General features: G+C 46.1%; 1 protein-coding gene across 2 annotated transcripts in view; it reads right to left on the reverse strand.

Annotated features, from left to right (window-relative positions):
* Positions 1–19,824, reverse strand: part of LOC147886263 (uncharacterized) — a 133,392-nt gene that overhangs the window by 74,176 nt on the left and 39,392 nt on the right. The window contains exon 5 of one of the 2 annotated variants that reach the window (XM_087395170.1): positions 19,672–19,750. In XM_087395170.1, the coding sequence (XP_087251296.1) occupies positions 19,672–19,750 (79 nt within the window). The remainder of the gene's footprint in view (positions 1–19,671; positions 19,751–19,824) is intronic. The other variant, XM_087395171.1, reaches the window with a different exon arrangement.

Below are 19,824 nucleotides of genomic sequence, written 5' to 3' on the forward strand. Positions count from 1 at the left end.
CAAAACGCTGCAAAAAACCCCGAACAGCATAGAGACGTACTACAGTAAATGCTTCCGTACAACAGTCCGTACTATTGTACGGACCACACGTGCGAGTTCTGGAGCAGTTAATGCAGCCATACAGCACTGTACATGTCTTTAATACTGTAAGAGATTGCTGCAAAACTGAAGTGTGGAGGCTCAAGGGAGAGCCAACATAACAAAACCCTAGGGCTAACTGCCTTAGCTGTACATGTCTTAAATGCTATAATAGATTGCTGCAAAACTGAAGTGTGGAGGCTCAAGGGAGAGCCAACATAACAAAACCCTAGGGCTAACTGCCCTAGCTGGACTAAGTGTCCTAACTGACCTAGATGGTACATAAACTAACTGTACCAATAGTCCTAACTGACTATAACTAGGCCTACAAGGCTCATACCAAGGTATAAGTGGCATCTATGGATAGCCCATGAGATGACCTACATTCAAAACGCTGCAAAAAAACCCGAACAGCATAGAGACGTACTACAGTAAATGCTTTCGTACAACAGTCCGTACTATTGTACGGACCACACGTGCGAGTTCTGGAGCAGTTAATGCAGCCATACAGCACTGTACATGTCTTACATACGGGAGAGCAGGTCCGTACAGCCCCAAAAAAGCATTAAAAGCAAGCGTTAGGGCTCCATATTGACTGTATGGAATTCCGTACAGCAGGGTACTGACCGTACAAGAAAAAAACAGCTCGATGAAGCTGAAAAGCGCCTCGAAATGTAGCTCCCTTCGTGGTGGATGCTCCAAAATGCGGTCTTCTCGTGTCAAAATGAGGGTTTTCGCAACAGAAGTGCTTCGAGAGGCCTCAAACACTCATAGGTGTGTAGAAACCAGCAAGACCAGCAAGGATGAAGGCTCAGGAGGCTGCCAAACAGCTTGGGAAAGCTGTCAATGGCTAAGGGAATGGCTTCCTGACCTGCTCTGATACCACTGTTGGCTATGGTAAGCAATGAAAGCTCAAAAAATGGAGGTTAGAAGGAGAAAAACGAGATGCTGTAATAGATTGCTGCAAAACTGAGAGTGGAGGCTCAAGAGGGAGCCAATATAGCAAAACCCTAGGGCTAACTGTCCTAACTGGACTAAGTGTCCTAACTGACCTAGGTGGTACATGTACTAACTGTACCAATAGTCGTAACTGACTATAACTAGGCCTACAAGACACATACCAAGGAATAAGTGGCACCTATGGATAGCCCATAGAATGGCCTACGACTTTGCCCCTAGGAACTTCTAGGAAGTGTGCACTTCCCCTAGCCAATCCCTCACGGCCAAACCATTACTACATTTAACCATGGTTAGCCCTGGATTAAGCGTCAGTTGAGTTACAAATGTACTTTACATCACTTTTCACGTCCCCGTGATAGAGTGGGATCCGGAATGTTTAACCCCACCATGGGTATTGGTGGTATGCCTCAAAATGCGGGATCAATGATGGCTTTGTTGTTTCTACAACCCCTCGTTCATGAAAATCTTACCCCCAAAGCGGGGCTAAAGGATTATAAGGAGGGAGGGGCGGCTGTGAAGTTTGAAACCTTCAATGGAATGCAAGATAGATTGAAGACTTTGACTTTTGTGCAACAATTTGATGCCACCTATTCAGGTGGACACTTCACGGAGTCTTCCAAAGTTCCAAAGGCAGCCATCTTCTTGAAGGGCAATGCACTCCGATGGTGGACCAATTTACTTTGCAGGGCAGAGCAACTACCACATGGGTTGAATTCAAACAGGTGTTCTCAGCTACATGGTTAACTACCACTTTCGAGGTAGATATCATGACCACTTGGTACAAGCTAGATGCGGCGTATTGCAAGAATTTGGAAGAATACAATAAGAAGTTTTGGGAAGCCTTGTTGCCAGTGAACTCTTATAGGCATGTACCGCTGTCTGAGCAAATTGAAAGGTATTGCTGCGGGCTGCCAAAGGAGATTTGGGACTACTGCACAAAGACAAAGGTCTCCAACATGTCCCAGTTGATTGAGAATGCCACTACGGCTGCACTCATGCAGAGGTCTCCAACATGTCCCAGTTGATTGAGAATGCCACTATGGCTGCACTCATGCAGAGGAAGGTTTCTGGGTTCAAAGGTAGCCAACAGGAGGCACCAAAGTCAAAGGGCAGCAAGCTAGAATCTCCTAAGAAGTTCAAAAAGTTCTCGCAGCCTATGAAAGTAGAGTTTGTTGCAGGACAAAGGCGAGTACCGTCTCATACCGATGAACAAAAACAAATCCTTTACGATGCCAACAAATGTTATATTTGCAAGGAGGAGTGCAATAGGGCTTTTGAGTACCCACACAAGAAGAGGACGTTCCGAGCATAGGGAAGAGAAGAAGAATGATCATAAGAATAAGAAGCTTAAACCCACTACTGGTCTTTTGCCAGACTTGATCGGGGCCGTTCACAATACGGATGCTATAGAGTTATGTCGAGCAAACAGCTTTGATGTTGTTCGATCCGGGAGTCAAAGCCAACTTCATTTCTCAAGAGCTGGCTGGGGTGGAGGCTCAAGGAGGGTGGAAAAGCTCTGATACCACATGTTGGAGTAGCATGGAGACAAGATGGAGAGAGCAAGATGATGAAAAGGGAGTGTTTATTCATAAGAGATATGCCCAATATATAGGCATAAGCTACATCCAAGAGTGACATCATATGTGAGCTCAAGAGAAAGAAAGAAAGAAAGAAAGTTTATTAAAGTCTTCGTAAGACCGATGGGTCTATGAGACTGTGAAAATCCTGATACAACGAGCTGTGGTAGTGGAGCTACTAAACGAGCATCCATACCAATGCAAAATGCAAAAATGCAGAATGGCAGTACTAAGTCCTAAGTACAACATAGTCATGTCGATGGTCGACTATATATCAATCTCAGCATCATCATCAATATCATCATCATCCCCAGCAACAGCAAGATATCAGGATGGATGAGGCAGTGGAGGCATGAAGTCGGCAATAGAGTGTTGTCGGCCACTCAGAGGTGCGGTCCTGGCACGTCTCCTGGTCGTAGCTCTGCGTCTAACCAGGGCTACTGTGACCCCCGTTGGTCGGGCTCCGACTCTAAACAAGGAGGAGATGTCTCCAAGTGTGATATGTGTGTCGACCCTCTGTCTGAGCTGTCGGGTCACGGGCTCCGAGTCATGCTCATGTCGAGGCCTCGTCTCGTTGGGGTCCATGTGATCTAGCTAAAAGAACTCCATGATAGAGCTCTGAGAGGAATCAACCGAGGAAGAAGTCTGCTCCTGTCTCCATGCTCGGAGTATCCTCTTGCGGTGTCTAGGTGCCTCATGAATGAAACCTGTCAAACACCGCTCGTCTGGGTAGGAGAGGAAACGGGCTAAAATACCATAACTATCCCTGAAGAGGCAATGGAAACGTCATCGGATCTCATAGTACACAGGACACCTGAAGATGAAATGCTCCTCTGTCTCAACCACCTGTATGTCACACAGTGTGCATATGCAACGCTCCCTGGGTAGTCGCTCTGCTCTGCCGCTCTCGATGCGAAGTCTGTCTAAAGAGACCCGAAACTGCCCAAGAGAGATCCTCAACGAGTGGGGTAGGTGAATCTGTGTGTATCCTGGTAAGTCAATGAAACCCTCCACTATGATATGTAAGAAGTGATCTCTGTAGAAGCTAAGCTTCTCTGGGAGTTCACTCAGTTCCAACCAGGTCCGAAAAGTGTGTAGCTGTAGTAGATCCTCACGGATAACCTGGTTGACCTCGTGTGATAAGAGGGGAGAGAACAGAGCATCCATGCTAAGGGAGGTAGTCTATCCATGTGGAGCCCCAGTCGCTCAAACCATCTCTCTATACGTGCATACCAACACCTCTGATCTCCTCCTACTGCAAGTGTCATACAAGAGGATAGAGCTATCCATGGTAGCCTGCTACGCCCCGAGGTATAATCCCCATATTCCCTAACTCGGTACAGATATGTGATGACCTGAAATGCAGCATCTAGCTGTAAAGGGGGTGACCCAAACTCAACCTGAATGATCTGGTGAGGAACGGATGACTTACCACGAATCATTTGTGATAACATGAGAACCTATAGCCGCTCCACACAGACCCACTCTGTATCTGACAAGTCTGGGCCCCAACAAGGGCTGTTGTACATCCTTGCCGAGCAAGCTAAGGAGTCAAAAAGCAACCCCTTGGTGCGTGGATCCTAAAAGTGCGAGCGGAAGCACTGCCTCTCTAGCCTGGCCAATGAGGCATACCCTCTACTCAAGCGTGCTTGCATCGCGGGTCTCATAGTGAAGCTCGGTCCGGATAAGATAACCCCAAGATAAGTGTATGATGAAACTATCTCAACAGATGACCTCGCAAATGTGAACTGCTCTTGACGCATGATGGCTCGAGATGTATTGAAGATCATGACCTTGGTTTTACCTAGGTTGGCCTTCAAATCATGAGACTCACAAAAGGACTGTAGTGCGTCTAGGTGTCTCTGAAGCCTCTCTGCTGAGGAAGACAAGAGAGCCACGTCATCTGCATAGAGCAAAATCTGGATCAGCGTGCCCGCAAAAGAGCAACCTACACCCCCCTGTGTCTGCATCACTGTCTCAAGCTCGTCAATGTACAGGCCAAACAACGTAGGCGACAAAGGACACCCTTGTTTGACCCCGATGGTACTCATGATCTCGTCTGTCCACCCGGATCCTGCCCAAACTCTGCCAAGAAACTCTCTCGTAAAGTGCCATGACAGCCCAAATGATCTCCTGGTCATAACCCAAGTCCTGTAGGCGCCGTATGAGGCGGGCTCTCGGGACCATGTCAAATGCATTGCGGAAATCCACAAAGCAACAATAAACCCTCTACTTTCGTGACCTCGCCTCCTCGATGATACATCTGAGCGTGAAAATGTGATCCATGGTTCCATGATCACGCCGGAATCCGGTCTGTCCTTGTTACTCTAAGTCCTTGACACTCTACCACTCTGCTAACCTAGGAGTCAAGTACTGATGCATAAATCTTGGACACGACATGTCCTCCGGGCTCATGGGATCCCCTGCCTTGTGGATGGGTGAGATAGTATTAATGGTCCAAGTGTGTGAAAATCCCAAACAAACCGCTTCATTAAAAAGCTTTGCTAAGATCGGGGCTAGGAGGTTAATCCCATATGCAATGAACTCAGTGCATAGCCCCTCATGATCCTTCGCTCGGCCATTATGAAGTTTCATTACGGCATCCTTTATCCCTCCTCTAGTGAAGAGAGTGCAGGATGTGGGACGAGGCATGTGTGAGAGGTTAGGGACTGGCTGATTTGGGATGTCATAAAGTGTGCGTGCATAATCAAACCAGATCTGGGTGTCAGTGAGTGGCGGAGGGGACCGTTCTTTTAGAAATCTCCGCCAGAAGTCCCTAAGAGTTGTTACTAAACAAAATGTTCAATAGCTCCTCCTCGTTTCGACGAACGAAGTCTAGTTTCTTCCTCTGTTCCAGTCTACGGTATTCACGTAGCGTATCTGGTGCGCTTGGAAGACTGTTTTTGGTTTCGAATATGAGTTGACGGCGTAAGGCCTTACACTCATCATCGTACCAACTATTACAGGGTACAGTTCCAAGGGGTGGTGGGCGGGTGGAGCAGGTGGTGTGGAAAAAAGCGTGAATGGCAGCCTCGTGTGTGTGACAAGGGCAGCACGATCCTCTAAAAGGAATATGAAGTCAATATAAGCGACAAGTATATACAGACAGCCAGAGTAAGAAGGTGAGTGATCCCAATCAAAGCCTATATCGTGGTAGGTGGAGTAAGCACTGAGTGAGGTGGAAGATGCTGTGCGAAGGGAGGTAGAGATGCGAAAGAAAAGGTATGTATGATCAGCCCCGGGGGGGAGAGGTGCTACAGTGAAGTCAGTAATGCGAGATGTGAAAACAAGGGATCCCATGATGTCATCAACAACACTGGAGGCCCCCCCATGTGGAAAGCATGTGAAACTACCTGAAGCGGGCCATCTGTCAAGACCATTATAGATAATGAGATCATGTATCCTGCCTAGGTCTAATAGGGCCTGCCCATAAGATGAGAATGGACCTCGCCTGTCAGCTGAAACCCATAGCATACCTGCCTCCTCAAGGTCAACATCTGCCAGTAGAGTGGATTCATCTCTGAAGTCAAGAAGTGGTACCTGATGGGCCCTTGTCCTCGCGTTGAGGTCCCCCACTAGAAGGACTTCTCCGCGGCTAGAAAAGTCAATGATGGACTGATAAAGGGCAGCAAATGGGGATGTCTCATCATCACCTCGAATTTCTCTGGCAAAGTGGGAGGTCTCCGGGGGAAAGTAGCAAATTGCGACAAACAGATCCCAGCTGTCCATGTGTCGTATCCGGATCCAAAGAAATCTGGAATGTGTATATCCCTGCTCTACTGAAATGATCCCCCGAAGTGTGGATCTGAAAAGGACTGCAACTCCACCTGAACCTCGAATTCCTCCTGTATCCCTTGTCTCATCTCTGTAAGCATACTCCCATGTATATCCGCTGACTATTAGACTGGACTCTGATGTGTCTCTGTATAGAAGACTATGTCGTGGCCTGTACAGGATTCCGAGAAGTTCCCTGGTTCTGACCATAAGGTACCATTACAGTTCCAAATGGTACACGACAATGTCTCGGATATCTGAGTCTCATAGACCCCGCTTCCCTATGTAGCAAAGGGAGCAGGTGCCCTACGGGGGCCTGTAAGAAGTCATCCCTCTCGTACCACTGCCCACTTTCCCTCCTTCCAGGCCTGATCCCGCTGCTGCAGCAAAGAGCGCCTCTCCTCAATCTGTAGAGGTGTGAGGTCCTCATCCATAGAGATCGCTGGCTGATCTTGAAGGACTGACCTGCGTCATAGAGCTGAAAGTCGTGCCTGAGTGTCATGGAATCATATGATCAGGGGTTGATCTCGGTTGGGATCTCTCCCTACCCACCATGCCCTCTCTATCCTGTGCTCAGCCACACCCAGGGTAGCGGCCACGAACGCAGTCGCATCTACCATCGGTGTAGCCTCAGTGCGTGGGATCCCGCGTACTCTGATGTTGAGAGCCTTACTAGCTCTCTGCTACTGCTCCATGAGGGTAGCCGAAACGGTTACCCTTGCAGGTTCCCGTTTGGCCACGTCAACCCATCTGGAAGTCTCCTCAATAGCAGATTGCATGCTCGCAATCTGTGCCTCGACCACCGGGGTACTCCCTAGGACAGTGTGTATGGCTGTGACCTCCTGTCGGAGCTGCATGATATCCTGTCTGAGTCCTTGGATAAGACCCGCCTGCTCCCGAATGGCCCTAGCCTGCTCCTGTATGATGCGGCTCTGCTCCTGGTTGAAGCGGACCTGCTCCCGTGCGATGCGAGTTAGCTCCATCTCACGCTCACGAAAACTATGTATCTCCGTGAGCAAGGTCTCACGGGCCTCTGGTGTATCAGCCCACCCATGTCCATGCTGAAACTGTGGTGACTGTGGCATGAAAGAGTGGGATTGAGTCCGAAAACTGAACGGTGACTGAGTGAGGAACGGAGATAACAGTGGAATGGATGAGGCAGTCCCAACGGGGTGTGGGAATGTGGGCTGACTGAGAGGGAGAGGGGAGAGTGAAGCGTAATGCGGCACAATGTATGACACCTCCGAAGTAGGGGTCATAAGCTGTGCGAGAGCTATAACAGGAGAAGACAGGAAGGGAACAACAACCGGCACCATGGGCATGAGTATGTCACTGATCGTAGATGTAGAGGGAGCTGAGACTGGAACTAGAATTGGGCCTGAAGCGGGGACTGAAGTCGAAGTAGAGATAGAGATAGAGGGAGCTGAGGCTGGAGCTGAAAACAAAACTGACACTGTACCGGGAGTAGAGGTTGAGGTAGAGATAGAGGCTGAAGAAGCTGAGGCGGGTCCTACCTTTGCCTTGCTGTCTACCCCGAGTCCACTTTGGTTGTAACGTGTGTTCACATCCTCCAATTTCAGTTGTGTCGTTTGCTTTTTTTTGTTGTTGTTGTTATTGTCGTCTTTCTTGGCTTTGTCCCCCATTTCTCTTGGGGTGCGGGTGCAGATCTTAGTGTTCGACCAAGAGCGGGAGCACCGGTCCCCTCCCCCATAATGGGAGGCACATCCAGTGCGAGGTGATGGAGAGGCAGGGCGGAAGCCTGAGGTGGAGAGGCAGCCAAGAGGTGGAGGAGGAGGAGAGGCTAAGATGCCGAGGTTTTTTTTTTTTTTTTGTGGTGGTTGGGTTTTTTTTTTTTTGGGAAGTTCCCAAAAAAAAAAAAAAAGCGAAGGTGGCGAGGGGAGCAGAGAAGGGGGGGCGGTGGATGAGCGAAAAAGGAGGGAGGGAGGTGGCTGAGTGAGAGGGTAGCAGGGAGCGAGGGGCTGAGCGGGGGGTAGGGCTGAGCGGGGAGAAGGGGGGGCTGAGCGGGGAGCGGGGGAGCAAGGAGCGAGGGAGCGGGGAGCGAGGGAGCGAGGGAGCTGAGCGGGGAGCAGGAGAGCGAGGGAGCGGGGAGCGAGGGGTGGCTGAGCGAGGGAGCGAGCTAGCGGGGAGCGAGGGGTGGCTGAGGGGAGCGAGGGGCTAAAAGCTGCGAGGGAGAGGGCAACGGGGCGTGAGCGGGAGAGCGTGAGAAGAATATGCTGAGCGTAGGCTGAGCGTGAGAGCATCTCTAGATCCACAATTATCTCTCAATCACACACCACACTCCTAGATCCACTCATTCACACCTACTAATTGACACATCATCAGTCACACCTAACTCAGGCACACCTACACACCATGTGTTCACACACTCACAACCAGACCTTAGGACCTTGGTATGATCCCATTACATCAATTTGTCCTTCAATAGAGTGGTGGCATACGAGAGTAGAGTGCTCCAAGACGCTGAAATCAATTTTGGCATCTATGAGAAAGAGATGTTGGCTGTCATACATGCTCTTTCAACCTGGAAGCGTTATCTTTAGGTGCTGATTTTTATGTTCAGACAGATCACCAATCCTTGTGGTACTTTCTCACTCAGAGAAAGTTTTCCAAGAAGCACATGAGGTGGGCCAACTTTCTTTCTATGTTTCATTTTCAGATTGTGCATGTGGCTGGCTGCATAATGCACTTTCTCAAAAGCCCACCCCGGATGCATTGTCTGTTAAGCCGCAAGTTTCAGCCATTACCATTGCATATAATGATGAGCTTGATGCCATGAAGGATCAATATGCCAATGATGCTGATTTATGATTAGTCGGTCGATGGCCAGAGGCATGAGCACTATACTCTCAAGGAAGGTTTTCTAATGATGCATGGCAGATTATGTGTCACACACCAGCTGAGGCCAAAAGTTTTGATAGAGAGTCGTGCCCCACCCTATGCAGGACACCGAGGCATCAATGCCACCATCAAAGATGTGGAGCATTATTACTTTTGGCCAGCATTGCGGAAGGATGTCGAGGCATATGTCAGGACATGCATCACCTGCCAGAAGGTAAAATATGACTGATAGAAGGCGGCTGGACTGCTGCAGCCTTTACCTATTCCCGATCAACCCTGGCAGAGCATTGCCACGGATTTCATCTTCAATCTTCCACGTAAATCATCGGGACATGATGGGATATGGACCATTATTTGCAGATTCAGCAAGCAGGCCCACTTTATTCACGTACAAAAGAAGATTAGAGCAGACCAAATGGCGAGACTTTTTATGTCTCAGGTATTCAAATGTCACCGGATGCCTCAATCGATTGTCATTGATATCAAGACTTGCGAATGACAAGTCTTTTCTAGAGAGGTATCTTCAAGAATATGGGTACCACGCTGAATTTCTCATATCCTCTTTCCATCCTGAATCTGATGGATATTCAGAAAAAGCCAAACTGCCCTTGATCTTCTCAAGTGTTATGTTTTGGATCAGCAATCGATATGGGAGCAATTTCTGCCACTTGTTGAATTTGCGTACAACAACACTATACATTCATCTACAAGGGAAGCACCCTTCGAGATTGTGGCAGGACAACGGAAGGTACCATTCTGCATATGAAAGAGAAGATTTTTGAAGCGGACAGATTTGTGGAAAGTTTGGATGCTGCCTACCAGAAAGTCAAATCAGCCCTCCAGAAAAGCCAAGAGAAGCACAAACGGGCAGCAGATAAACATCACCGTGAGCTACTCTTGACAGAGGGTGATTGCGTGCTGCTGTGTTTCCAGAAGGCGCGACTCAGGAAGATGAAAGGCAAGAGCAAAGTGTACACAAAGCTGAAGATGAGGTATTATGGCCCTTTCCAGGTTTCTGAAAGGATAAATGATGTAGCTTACAGACTGAAGCTACCTGAAAATTGGACAATACACAATGCCTTTCATGTGAGTTTACTGAAGCCTTTCCATGGCGATGTGCCTGCTAGTTGAAGAATTGGATGAAGTCTTGGTTCTGGAACAGACTTTGGCACATATGGAAAGAAAGGTAAGAGGTAGAGTTTCCCGTCGCTACCTGGTGAAGTTCAGGAACTATCCTGCACTGAATGCGAAGTGGATGGAGGAGGGTGATCTGGTAGAGTCACCTCAGATTTTGCAACTCTACCTAGACGCCTTTCAGCTTGATCCCACTGCGAGGCAAGCTCCTACAAGTTCAACAGAGCAGAGATCTAGGACATTGCCTGATTTCGAGAGGAGCGTAGCAAATCCCTTTCTTTGTAACAAACTGCTCACGTATCTGGAGATTGCTTGATGACGCTGGTTGTCTCAGTCGAGATGATGCTTGCTGACAATATGTCTACCGTGACGTCTCCATGATGGGTGTTCGTGACACTCGACACAAAGGATGCATTGATGTATGGATGGACTCTCAATCTCTCCTAGCCCATACTATCATTGCACATTGTATCTTATAAAATGTATCACTACCATCCTTATTCCGTAGAAGCCCTTGCAGCTATATCACTAGCCACCTCAGTCCGCAGAAGCTCTTGCAGCTGATTTTCGTTGCATGTTCTTGCTCTCCCTGCTTGTTTCTACTGTTCTTGCACCTATCGCTGCTGCTCTTGCACCTGGTCCAGCTCCTGCATGCAACCCGAGGCTATACGGATGTATGCACGCCTCCCTAGGCAATTGTATGGCTATCATGCAACCCATGGCCTCCACCACAAAGAGGAAGAAAAAGGGGGCAAGAGGGCAACCCTGTCGAACTGAGTGGGGCAAAAGAAAGGGCTCTCTCGTGTGGCCGCCGATGGTCACCTGACTGGAACTCCCTGCATAGAGGACTGAAATCCCTCTGATCCATCTCTCTGAAAACCCCAATCTCTGCATCGTGCCCTCTAGGAATGACAACTCCACCCTGTCATACGCCTTCTCGAAATCCAAGGGAAGGATAGCGAGAGGCTGCGCCTCCTCCCTGGCCCAATCCACTGCCTCCCACAATGTATATGTTGTCCAAGATGCTGTGTTCCTGAACAAAGCCAGTCTGTGTCGTGAATGATGTCTAGAAGGTGAGGCCTCAATCGTAAGCTCAAGACCTTGGCTAGGATCTTGTATGTGGTATTCAGCAGAGTAATTGGTCTCCACTGCCCAATGTCCGCCCTATCCCCCCCTTTCGGGAGTAAACAGATCCAACCTCGTCTCAGAGAGAACCTGTATCAAAAATCTCCTAGCAAGCCCGTCTGAGCGGAGTGCGAATCCTCTCCCAAAAGAAGCGAAAGAAAGTTGGGGCCAATCCATCCTTCCTTGGGCACTTCTAAGGAGGAAGTGCCATAAGAGCCTCCCAAAGCTCCTCCTCTGTGAAGGGGCCTCTAAGCATCGTGCTCACGCTAAGAGATACCACCGCTGGGACCTGTTCCCACACACACTCCCTGGCCACAAGGCATGCAGGGTCTCCTCCTCTGACTGAAACAACTGCCTATAAAAGTTCGTGGTCATCTCTAAAATCTCTTGGGAGTCCGTATGCATCTGACCCTGTGCGTCTCTCCGTCGTTGCAGCTATGTCCTAGCTGAGCGTGGCTCAATGGTCTGGAACAACTCCGAGTCATCCGATCCCCCTGCTACACCCACCTGGCACGAGACGAGCGATAACAGAACTCTGCCCTCCACACCTTCATATCCTACAGGATCGGCCTTGCGGCCTCGTATCTCACTGCACCACTGGGAGCCCAGCTCCTACTCCGTGAGTTGCTCTATGGAAGCTAGATCCCTCCTCAGGGCCTTTCACTAGGCGCATGGCCCCAAGGTTTTGCATCACAAGGACCCTATTGGGGAAGGGGGCTTAAAGGTGCGCCCAACTTGGACAATTTCTCTCAACATTCCAAGAGGTAAAGACTCTTGACCACATTCAACGAAATGGCATTTCAAATTATTGCAATTCTTGCTCCCTCTTGTGTCGAACCACATCATGCACATGCAATGGGAATTTGGGAGCTAACTCCATATTTCTTTCTTTTATTGGAAGTCCCAACCATTGGTACATGAGTGCTTGTTACTACACTCACCAATGTAGGGCTGCTTTGTATGGCATTATTTGCTTGATTGTTCAAAATCATTGGCTCAGCCCCAAGGCAACACACATCACATTCATTATTGGAAAATGCACTAGAAAATTACTCTCATAGTTCAAATGAAAATGCTGGAGAGCCATGGCCAATTTGTCCACAAATATGGTCGAGCTAACATAGCAGCCAATAGAGAATTTGCCCTCGAGAGCTTACTGACCCCTTGGTGTTACGGAAATTATATTTATGATATATCTTGCTTTGGACATTATTATTTTTAGTCGAGTATGACTATGACAAAGTACTCCATAGGAGCGCACCGGACGCGGCGGGGGTCCTAGTGGATACTTTGTGTGGTTAGTTGGGGACGCCAGACTAGCTTGTGTTTTGCCATGCCAGATGGTCGGTATTGTGGGTGATTCCATGTTAATATTGATGTCGCTAGTGTCATTGGTGTTGTGTTTGATTATTGTGCTTTGAGCGCGGTTATGTTGGGATCGGTTGATTCAGTGATTCGTTCAATCGATTGTTAATAACTAATGTAATTGGCGGCTTGAGTACAGGTGATGGAACTCATAGCGAGGATTGGAGTTAGTGCGAGGGTACCGATCGAGGTGTCGCACAGTGCATTATATATGGCCATGGCCCAATTTTGTATTTGTTTAATTATTGCAAGTTTGAGCAATATATTTTGTTGGGGACATAAATCATTTTGGGCCCTAAGATGGCTATGTAAAGCAAATCCCTCATTTTTGGATGAGAGGGATAATTTTGGCTCCTTGGTGCTTTTATGAAAAATCATAAATACTCTAGATGAGGAAGCGTGAGCCACTCATCTAAGGGGGGGAGATTGTACCCATTCTGCTGTCGTTTTCATGGTGTGATTGTGTTCTTTTTCTCCAATTGATTAAGTGGTGAGCTTGTGTGAAGATAATTACCTTCTAGTTTCAGTGGTATCAGAGCTCAGGTCACGCTCTTATAAAGAAATTAAAGAGAAGCCCTCTGGAAGATTCAAGAGTACTATGTGACGCTTATGCGTGAAATAAAAGCTCGTGGTCATGGGGGAGAGAAATTTTGCATCGAGGGATGTTCGCATCGAGCCTTAGGCTATGAACTCTGAAGATCGCGCCAAGTATTAAACTCAGAGTTATCCTCACGGGAGCCTGGCAGCAGCTCGTTCGCGAACTTCGAAGACTTTTGGGACTTGGGAGCACTTGTCGTCACGTGCGGAATGACCTGCAGTAAATACCTCTTTCTCCGCGGCCCCATTTACAAGACCTACAGCCATCGCAAATCGCGCAGCCGCCTCTAGTTATGGGAGCCTTTTCATCTGCGCACGCCTCACTGTAGCCAAGGACCAGCAGCCGCTGCAGACTCTTCTAGAGTCTCTCTTCCTTCAATTCTGCACGTAAACCCACGCAGTCCCATAGACCTAAAGTCAACAGCCTTTGCCCGCGCGCAGGGCAGTCGTGCACTCAAGCATTCCCGAGGACGCCGTGCAGCCAACCGCCTGCAAAATTTTGACTCCCATGCTCTTATACTCCAAATTTCGAAGTGGGGAAATCTCTGGTCCTCTGACCTCTATCATCGTAGACAGCGTTGAGCGGTAGACTCCATAGCGACCGCCCTTGGGGAGACCTCTGTATAGCCACTGCCCGCATCGCCATTTCTCTTCCTAACCTTGCATCAAAGGTTCAAAGGCTTCATTTATTTATTTTATATATATATATTAAAGAAGAAGAAGAAAAAGCGTTCTAAAGGCCAACTCAGGATAGAATGGTGGGCAAAACCTTCTAGATAGGTACAAGGAGTGTTGGTGTGAGTAGCTCTCTACAGTTGGTAACTTACCGGTGTTGCTAATGATAAAGACTTCTCAAAGGGGGCCAGAGGCATTTGTTATTAGGAGTGCTATTGTACCATTGTACCTTGTTGGGCCTAGAGTTTGAACCTGAGAGGATTTCATTTGGACAGTTGTCTGGAGACAGCTTGGAGTTGTTCCAACATTTCTGGATGTGTGTGGATCATGTGGGTTACATACTATTTTAAAAGACTTTGGAGACATGTACTTTTCAAGGTCTAGATGGTTTTCAACTTCAAACGGAGACAATGGGATGTACCCAGTGACACAAGGATGAAGCATAGCTAGACATGGAGGTGGATGGTACGCTTGTATTAAGTTGGATTTTGACACACTTCTCAATCTATTCCTGAGAGCTTCTGAAACGGAGCAAATGGAGTGGATACATCTTCGGGCCCATGATGCCAACAATGTGACAATGAAAGGGGGTGTTAGAAAACAAGGTCCACTGTCCCACCTAAAAGCCCCATATGAGGAGAGCATGGGACATGTTCTAGTGTAGAAAAGGCGGGCATGAGAGCCTATTGACTCTCTTCCATTTGGTGACCTACAACTCGAGTGCTAAGCCACTCCACCGACCAACGAGGCCGTATAAAAGAGAAAGAAGAAGACGAAAAATCAGCAAGCTACGAGGCTCCTATTAGCGATCGGAATCAAGAAGGCGATCGAAACCATGAATCACCGAGAAATTAACTGGAGATCAGTCGAGCGCACAAACGACTACGAGCGACATCATCGGTCACATATCTCCCACTCTAGTCTTTTCTACCTCCGATCAAAGAGCGAGATAAGTGATTTCTTTTGCTTTATAGTTCATACACTTAGTATCTTCCGCTATCCATTTCTTGCCATACACTCGAAACGCATTTTTTTTCATCCGTTTAATTCTCATACACTTAGTATCTTTATTTTTCTCCGCTCCGCTTTACTTGTACTTATCGCAATATCATGGCACATCAGCCAAAACCACCCACGCTCCAAGAGCAGTTAGACGCACTTCAGGCACAGTTGGCCGATGAGCGTGAGCATAGGGAGAGATTGGAAAAGAAAATCAATGGTAAGAAAAGGAAGAGACATTCATCTGACGATGATACTATTATCAGGACAGTCAAAGCCACACTGAGAGCACAAAATTCGAGGAAGAAGAGTAAGATTAGTAGAAAAGCTTTTTCATTTCAAAATTTTCATGGAAAGAAAGAAGCACGCACTGTCTTGTCTTGGATCAGTCAGCTAGATGATTATTTTTCGGGGGAGAAATTCTCTAAAAAAGATAAGATTAAATGTGCTGCAAATCATTTGGTAGAGAGTGCTGCACTTTGGTGGAACATCACTAAGCACAGTAAAAGGCGACCAAAATCTTGGAAGTCTTTTCAAAAGCTCATCAAGCGAGATTTCCTTCCCTCACATTTCAAAGCAAAAGCTAGACAACAATGGGACACTTTCAGGCAATTCGACAAGGAAACGATCTCCACATATACTGATAGATTTTGGCAAACATTGATCCAATTATAGTCTTTAGAGAAAATTAATGCGCGCGATCAACGCAAGAAGTATGTGGCAGGTCTAAAGTCTAAGTTGAGAGCCGAGATTAACATGTTTCGTCCTTGCTCACTGAGCTCAGCAATTTCTCTTGCAATGAATTGTGAAAGGAAGAATGGGATCCCAAAAGAAGGAAAAGATCAGGAACGGCATGTACCCTTCCATAAGAAAAAGAGATTTGATAAAAAGCCCTTCTTTAAATCTAAAAATGGTTTTGTACCACAGAAGACAGATTCTTCTTCGAAGCCGAACGGTGGGACTTTTCCATAGAAAGAAATAAGGTGTTTCAAATGCAACAAGCTAGGACACATAGCCACTGAGTGTCCTGAAAGAAAGAAGACCCCGACAGCGAAAGTGCACATGATTGACGACGAAGCAGCCAAGCAAGAGGGAGGTAAGTATAATTGTCATGCTCTTCTAAAGATGAAAGGTTTCATTAATGGCAAAGAGGTTGTTATTTTGCATGACGATGGTAGTACACATGATTTCATTTCGAAAAGAACTGTAGCAAAGCTAAACCTAGAGTCTTTCCCATCTAACTATAAGGTCAAAGCTGCTTTTACCAAAACAAAGTACAATTGTACTAGAGAAGTTAAGAATCTTGAAATCTCAATCAAACCCTACAAGGATACACGAGACTTTCTAGTGGCATCCCTACAGGGAGTGGACATCATCTTAGGAATGCCATGGAGGCATCAATACAATCCTAAGATAGATTACGATTCACATCAGATGTGGATTGAGAGGGACAGACAAGAAATATGTCTGAAAAGCTCAATGAAATCTGAGGTCAGTCCTTTACTCAACCACACACAAGCCAAAAGAGCAATTAGAAAACGTGAGAAGACATATCTTATTTTGGTGAACACAGTTACGGCTACTCAGCCAAACACTAAGCCTACGCACCAAAAATTTCTCTCTCAATTTTTTGATTGTTTCTTAGAGGATTTACCGCCCGGACTACCATGTTCTCGACCTGAAGATCATAGGATAGAAATCCTACCGGGCAATACTTCACCTTGCAAAGCTCCTTATAGAGTCAACCAGCCAAAGCAAAAGGAAATACAAAAGCAAGTGGGGGAACTGATAGAGAGAGGATTGATAAGACCCAGCAGTTCTCCTTATGGAGCACCTGTCTTATTAGTCAAAAAGAAAAATGAAACCTACCGAATGTGCATAGACTATCGTGCACTAAACAAAATCAAAGTGAAGAACAGATATCCAATCCCTAGGATTGATGATCTTTTGGACAAATTGAAAGGGGCAAAGGTCTTCAGTAAGATAGATCTCAAATCCGGCTATCATCAAGTTCGAATGGTAGAAGAGGATATATACAAGACTGCTTTTAAAACTCAAACGGGACATTATGAGTTCTTAGTTATGCCGTTTGGGCTAACTAACGCTCCAACTACTTTCAGTAGAATGATGAACCGAATCTTTCTTAAACACCAAGATTGTGTGGTAGTATTTTTCGATGATATTCTGGTGTTTAGCAAAGATGTTGAGGAGCATAAAGAACATCTGAAGCTAGTCTTTTCACTCTTGAAAGAAAATCAATTGTACATAAATCCTGAAAAGAGCAGTTTCTTTCAAGATCAGATAGAGTATTTGGGTCACATTGTATCCGTCGATGGGATTCAAGTAGATCCAAAGAAGATTGAGTGCATAGTCACATGGCCTAAACCCCGAGATATACATGAATTGAGATCATTTTTGGGATTCTGTAGCTTTTATAGAAAGTTTGTCAAGAATTTTGCATACATTGCACATCCATTGACAGACCTTCTTAGAAAAGCTAAGCATTTCTTATGGACTAAGCGTCAAGATAAATCTTTTACAGCTTTGAAAGAAGCTCTCACTCAAGCTCCTATGTTGCAATTACCCGATTTCTCTAGACCATTCTTTCTATTCATGCAATGATGGATACCTCTTTTATCAAAAGAAATTATGCATCACTCGACCCTTTAGACAAATTGTAATGGAGGAAATGCACCAACCACCATATATGGGACATAGGGGAGTGACTGCCACTTTACAAGTGATAGCAAGAGAATTCCATTGGCCTACTATAAGAAAAGATGTGGCTAACTTTGTAGCCGAATGCATCACTTGTCAGAAGATCAAGAGTTACAAAGGCAAGACCCTAGGATTGCTTATGCCTTTGCCTATTCCTACGCAACCTTGGGAAAAAATATCTATGGATTTCATAACAGGTTTTCCTACTACAGCGATCAAAATGATATGATTTGGACGATAATAGATCGCTTTAGTAAGCAAGCTTATTTCATCCCTTGCAAGAAGACTCTAAAAGCTCAGCAAGCTGCACATTTATTCATCAAGCATATCTTTGTTCATCATGGCTTGCCAAAGATTATAGTGTCTGATCGAGATTCAAAGTTTTGCAGTGACTTCTGAACTGCATTATTTCATAATCTAGGCACTAAATTAGACTTCTCATCAGTTTTTCATCCAGAATCGAATGGACAAATTAAAGTTACAAACAATACTATTCTGGATATGATAAGAGCTTATGCAGGAAGTCAACCAAAGACTTGGGACAAATACATTCATCTCTTACAGTTTGCTTATAATAATACCCCTCATTCTACAACTGGAAGAGCACCCTTTGGGATTATCTATGAGAAGGTTTTACCTATTCCTATCACACGATTGACCCATAGAGTGGAAGCAACAGATGCATTTACCCATGATTATCAAAATATTCTCAAAGAAGTTTGAGAAGCGATTGCAATAGCTCAAGAGAAGTACACAAAACAAGCTAATAAGAAACGGAAACACATGCTTTTTAAAGAAGGCGATTATGTACTTCGGATTGAGAAAAGAAGATTGAATAGTGTTGAGAAATGGCCAGTAATCAAGATGTCACCACGTTTTTATGGACCATTCAAGGTGATTCAGAAAATCAATGATCTAGCTTATAGGCTTGAATTACCTGATAATTGGAGAATACATAATGCTTTCCATATCAGCCTCTTAAAGCCCTTCAAAGGACCTTTACCTATTCATCCCGTCTATGAAGAGGCTCCATTGATTGTTGATGAAGAAGAAATTTTAGAACCTGAATGCATTATTGATCAACAACAGACCTCGACCCGAAAAGGAAATGTCTATACTAAATACTTGCTCAAATTTAAGAACCATCCAAAAGACGATGCTCAGTGGATGCCTGAGCGGTTCTTTCGAACTTTTTCAGACCTCCTTAGTTCCTATAATCAAACACGCAACTGAGGTCAGTTGCAAATCCAAGCAAGAGGGATGTTACGGAAATTATATTTATGATATATCTTGCTTTGGACATTATTATTTTTAGTCGAGTATGACTATGACAAAGTACTCCATAGGAGCGCACCGGACGCGGCGGGGGTCGTATGTCCACCATCTTTCGCACCCCACCCTCCACCCTCAAGGCACTCTGACCAACCTCCCATTGCTAGATAACCCCCATCTCGATATTCTTTTGTCTCCTCACGACCATCTCATGAGTCAAGGGCCATTGGCCAGCCATCTTCCACCATCTATGGACCAAGATGCCTCCTACCATACTTGTAGTGAAAAGGCCCTCTTGAGTGCTACTTCCCAAGTGTTGTTTCTCACAACACCAACTTCCCAAGTGTTGTTTCAAATAAATGATTTGAGAATCACACACAATGCATTGATATCCTTTGAAGGTAAGGTCCAAGCTGTAAACATATAAAAGTAACCTAGAATGTCCTCACAGCCTACAACACTTGTCCTCACAACCAACCATGCTTGTCCATTTTTAAAACGTTTGGAAATTCCACCCTCTATCAAAAAGATAACTTACACTACTCACCGGCAGAGTCTCCCAAATGGCCTCGTCAGACATGTTGTCCTCATCACCAGGCATTAATGCCCTACACATCCTGATAAGTGCAATTTGACGCAATCAATATACTGGTAAGAATAATAGCCTTTCTTCATGAACTAAGCACTTTTC

Source organism: Dipteris shenzhenensis, chromosome 24 (assembly GCF_047967505.1).
Source record: "Dipteris shenzhenensis isolate YYH24624 ecotype China chromosome 24, Dip_SZ_1.0, whole genome shotgun sequence".
Classification (NCBI taxonomy): domain Eukaryota; kingdom Viridiplantae; phylum Streptophyta; class Polypodiopsida; order Gleicheniales; family Dipteridaceae; genus Dipteris; species Dipteris shenzhenensis.